The sequence below is a fragment of the Diachasma alloeum genome, unplaced genomic scaffold (genome assembly GCF_001412515.2).
Source record: "Diachasma alloeum isolate Michigan unplaced genomic scaffold, Dall2.0 Dall_scaffold_01215, whole genome shotgun sequence".
In the NCBI taxonomy this organism is placed as follows: Eukaryota; Metazoa; Arthropoda; class Insecta; order Hymenoptera; family Braconidae; genus Diachasma; species Diachasma alloeum.
In genome coordinates, this window is record NW_021681324.1 from 77,663 (window position 1) to 83,055 (window position 5,393).

The 5,393-nt window shown below is 37.4% G+C and overlaps 1 protein-coding gene across 1 annotated transcript; it reads right to left on the reverse strand.

Annotated features, from left to right (window-relative positions):
• Window positions 1-1,545: 1,545 nt before the first annotated feature.
• Window positions 1,546-3,963, reverse strand: LOC107046136 (copper homeostasis protein cutC homolog). The gene is made up of 2 exons (XM_015268658.1): window positions 3,712-3,963; window positions 1,546-3,652 (listed from the first exon to the last, which is right to left on the reverse strand). The coding sequence occupies exon 2, from the start codon at window positions 3,628-3,630 to the stop codon at window positions 2,911-2,913; it is 720 nt and encodes a 239-aa protein (XP_015124144.1). The 5' UTR covers window positions 3,631-3,652; window positions 3,712-3,963; the 3' UTR covers window positions 1,546-2,910.
• Window positions 3,964-5,393: the final 1,430 nt, after the last annotated feature.

A 5,393-nucleotide genomic window follows, 5' to 3' on the forward strand; every position in this document is an offset into this window, starting at 1 on the left:
GATATGGTGATGTTTTGGGTCCTACAATCGCCGAAATTCCAATACGATGATCACTCAATTTCTTTGCGACCATTGTAAGAGGTTTATGCGATGTTTTTTAATGGTGGCTCAAATGCAAGGGCGTTGTTTGTTTGATCATATGGTGAGGTTTTCTGTTCGACAATTGCCGAAATTCCAGTACGATAATTATTTAAATTCTGAAAGATCATTCTGCGATGTTTTTCAATCCCCCATGGAAATGAATACATGTTCAAAATATATGAGATATATATGTAATGAATATAATGTATGTATTATATATGAGTCCAATGAAAAACTTGTACATTTTGCTACATATGTACAAAAATATCTGCAAAAATATATGTAATCTATGTATTGCATGTATATTGGATGTATATAAATTTCATATATGAATCATGTATACGTCTTATATGTGTATCATGTATGAATAATATGGAATCATGGGATTCATATATTTTGACATATATTGTGTTCGATGNGAGGTTTTCTGTTCGATAATTGCCGAAATTTCAATGCGATAGTTATTGAAATTCTGTGCGATCATTCGGCGAGGTTTATGCGATATTTTTCAAGGAGTAATGATTCGAATAAAAGGGGATATTTACTCGATAATATAGTGATGTTTTATGCCTGATAATTGTGGAGAGCACAGTACGATAACTATTGTTGGATCTTTATCCGATCATTGTATGAGGTTTCTGCGATGTTTTTCAATCAATGGTGGCTCAGTTACGGGGGCAATGTTTATTTAATGACCTGGTGATGTTTTATAATTTTAGACATATCAACGCCATCTCTTAAACATAAGGATCGAACGATTCCGTCGATAAAGAAGACTAAGTCCAACTAACGGTGACGGATCACCATCTAGTATGTGACGTTGTGGCCAATTGCCGGAATTGAAAAACCTGTGGCCAGTTGCAAATGTGGTCAGTTGACTGTGTTCAGTTGCACCCATCCCGTTCGAAAATCCGTAGCGCGTATATTGTGAGTAAGATAGGGAACGAGCGCTCTATGTATTATACCTCTATGACCGAGATTGTGCGACAATCCCCGATGAAGCGCAAAGTAGGGGTAGCCCATCATTCATCCACCCATGAAAAAATACGAAACCCTCGACGTAAAAATAACCCGCCAATTCCATAAAAATTTTTAAACATCCAAGAATTTTTGCTTTTTGGGCCATAATAAGTCGTGAAATTTCTGTAAGATTTTACTACTTTCAGAAAAATTACGCAACTTTTTCATATTTTTTCGGTGGCAAACCGGAGAATTTACTGAACGTTCCAGATATATTCTCTTCAATTCCTACAAAAACTAGCTACAAAACCATGCACCTCGCTTACGGATTATGTGAATGGTTCCGTAATTTTTATTGAATATTTCTCTCCGTGCAATGAAATTAGTAGAAATGAAAATAGAAAAACAAATCCGTGGAGAGTGCCAGTCATATATAGTCTGTCAAATGACTTCTATCACACTGCTTGTTTTATCAAATCTTATACAAAACAATATTCTGTAAAATATGCTTTACGTTGTTTTATATTTTCAAATATGTTCGTACAGTATTTTTCCGATGCGAAAGCAGATCATTGGTGCCAATCTATATTTATAGTCACTGTGAAGTAGTTCACAGTTGAATTTTTGATAAATAGTCTCAAATTTACTGAATACAACATATGTTTATATGATTGGGCCCGGAGTTGCATCTGCTGTAGTTAAAGAAAATTTATGATTTAGTTACTAGACCGTCAGTTAACGACCATCAGGTAGCCCATGAGGTTTATACATGAACAAATTTATCCCAGAGTATACATATTCAACTATAGTCCATTCGCATTTTTACTGTTACAAACCGACTTGGTATTTTTTTTATTGCTACCATTTTCATTCTTCTTCAATTTTGCTCTTCAACTAAAGTTGAAGCTAAAAATCTTACATTCTATCGCATAATTGGTATTATTTTGGCGCACTTCTGGGCACAATTGTCGCTTAATCGGTCAAGTAGTTTTCGAGATACAGCAATTTCTCAAAGATCTTTTCATCAATATCAAAAACTACGTAATTGAATTCAATTGTCTTTACGTAAAAATGTTCTTAGTCATAACATGTATAAAATCAAATCACAATATTGCAACTAGAGACAATTGGATAATAATCCGCAGTTTTTCATTTTCATGAAATCGTTGTCTACGATAACGCCCTGAAAAATTAAAGTAGGAAGTTGAAATTTAGCTAGGGTTGTAACTCTTATGATATTACAGGATGGGTTTATCAATGGGCCGAAGTGAATGATTAGTTTTTAAGATACTGAACTCTCTGTGAAAAACTGTTTCGCTCAATATCTCTCGAACCACTGGTCCGAGTTTTTTTTATCAAAATACTCGTCATGGTATATTTTACCGAGATCAATGTTCATACAAAGTTTTCGAGATATCAGCGTTTTTCGAACTTTTTTCATTTGAGAGTAAACGTTCCATAATTCGCATGAAACTTGGGATAAACATTTGAGATTCCCTCTGCTAATTGGTATTATTGAGTCACATTTGTGTATAAAATTTTTCGTTAACTGATTCAGTACATCCTAGCGTACAGCAATTCATAAAAAAATCTTTTTTGTAATATCTGCCTGAAAAGTTCATTTTTGGATAGTTATCGAGAAAAGTCGGCGTCAACAATTGAAATGTTAATAACTTTTATTTGTCGGCAAAACGATCTTCAAATTTGGATTTTACGCACCGAAAAACAGAAACATACCGAGTTCATCCGTAGCCCTCAAAATGGATGCTAAATGGTAACTAGCAGATGGACGATTGCTCTTAGTGCAATCAGTCCTTGGTAAAAACTACTATCTGTTAATTCGGAGATAATCCTTGATAGCACCAAACTTCAGCACTGATTTATGATCTCAGTCATCTGTTTAACAAAACCCTCATTCGCTACAGTAATAAATTTCTCATCTTCGGAAAGTTTTATTTTATTCAACACTCCCTCCGCATCGATTCGTATTTTTGCAGATGAATGAAACTCATTCGCTCCGGATATTTCCATAATTGTAGATATGTTATTCGGGGTTACACCACTCCCCGGCATTATGCTAATCCGATCTCCTGCCTTTTTCACCAGCGTTTGGAGGAGCTTCACACCTTCTATCGCTGTATTTTTCTGTCCTGAAGTTAAAAGCCGTTCAAATCTAAGGCTTATTAGATCTTCCAGAGTAGTGAAAGGATCTTCAACCTGGTCAAATGCTCGGTGAAATGTAACTCCTTTCGGTGCAGCTGCAGATATTATTTCTCTGCAAAAATCTTTATGAACTTCGCAGTTTTCCGTTAAAGCTCCGAAGACAAACCCATCGGCACCATTTTGGCTCAGAATTTTGAGATCGAATAGCATCACATCCATCTCTTCTCTTGTGTATACAAAATTTCCGGGCTTTATCCGAATCATGCAGTAGAGCGGAATTTTCGAATATTGCGATTTTATTGCGTGGACCAATCCTGGAGCAGGGGTGAGCCCGCCTTCGGAGGGAGATGCGCAAATTTCCAATCGTGTGGCGCCACCGTTGATGGCGTTGCGTGCAGATTGTAGTGAGTATATCGCAATTTCCATCTTGTTTTTCAAGTTTTTTTTTCTGAAGAAAAAATTTTAAGTGAAGAATTATTGGTAGGTTTTATCAACTGAGAAGCTTACCGGAGTGATTCAGATTAATGGGTAGTTTAATGTCCGGTAGCTGAAAATGTCTCGACTGAGATGGTGACGTGATACTGTATTTTACAATGCAGAGTTCTAGTTATGTTGCTATTATTATATTTTTCCACTTGGCTAGGCTCCCCCACCGAAGCGTGGGCGGTGCTTTGAATGTTTCAGTTGCGTTTCGCAATCAAAGTAGTACTAGTAACAGTACCGCAGATGAATTATCTTATTTTGCTGTACTGCAGACTGCAGCCTCAGTATTGGCACACTGAAGAGATTGTAGTCTTCGGTTCATATTCCCTCACCGTTATGTTATATATGGGACTCGAAGACTACAATCTCACTAGAACGCCTGTAGTTGATTCCGAATTGTTCGCTTCATTTGCGAACGAAATTGTTTCGACGAATATTGCGCCGGTGGCGCGCGAATTGCATTTGTATTTGAAAAAAAAATTAGCGCATTTTATTTATCCGAACTGATAATATCCAAGTACTCTGGCAATTTTTTCCATTCCAATCCTTTCTGACAACTGTAATCAAATATCAAAGCTTCTATTCAAACCTTATTTGGCCCTATCCAGAGATAAAGTCTTTGTACAAATTCTGGTGCTATATATTCTGTGCTTTTTAATAGTATTGGAAAATCACAATCTGCTGGCTATGAAAAATTCTAGTGCTGTTACGTAAAATGCCTGGCAAAAGGTGATTTCGGGGATGGAAAACTCCATATCCACCAGAGCGAAGTTGCTAGCCCTGTAAATGTAGATGAGTGGTCTGATCAGACGCTCTCCCCTCACGGCGGGTACGAAACAAATCGAGTTATGATAACATACAAAAATCTATGATTATAAGATGAAGAATCTTCCTTAGAACAAAAATTGTTTCTTTCCCACAGAAATTAAAATGGTGCCTATAACGACGGTTAAAGAGTTCCTGAAATAAGATTCTTGTTTTATTGGAAATTTCATTTTCCTACATACACTTCGCCAAATAAATTCTGTTCTACCTGAAGTTGGTTCCCCCATTGGGTGGGACCAGGGTTGGGCAAGTAGATTACCGCAGGAAAATTACATGGTTTCTGACTTGTCATAAACTAGTAAATTACATAGGGGATTTTCAATCTATTTGACATGTTGAAAACTCATTTGACGACCTTCATTGACGTGAGCAAAACCGTGATATTTTTTACCTCCCAAGGGTCATACCGAGCAATTGGGAGTGAAGCGAGGGTGAAACATCGCAAAGGTCATACCTCGCGAGGATCAAACGTTTGGATAATGCGGAGGCATAATTCTTGCGAGGTATGTTTCTTGTGACGTTTGGCCTTCGCGGGTCATGACCCTCGTGACCGTATCATCCTTGTGATCATCCAGCCTGCGAGCTTCTACTTTTTGACCGCCGTGATGTTTCGCCTGAACTTTCTGTGAGTAGGTTTATGAAACTTTTTTGACATTTATGACGCTCCAGAGGTAAATTACCGGTATTTGACAAGGTCACGTCGAAAACTACCATCTGCGAAATATACCCAACCCTGGGTGGGCAAAACTTATTTGGCCGAGCGTATAAGGGAGATTCCAGCCCGATTGACCAAATCGTGCGACCTCATAATTTTTCTTCTTTGGGACATCCACAGAGTGTACAGACCTCTGCAAACCAAGCATTTTTCATTTTTTTTCTTG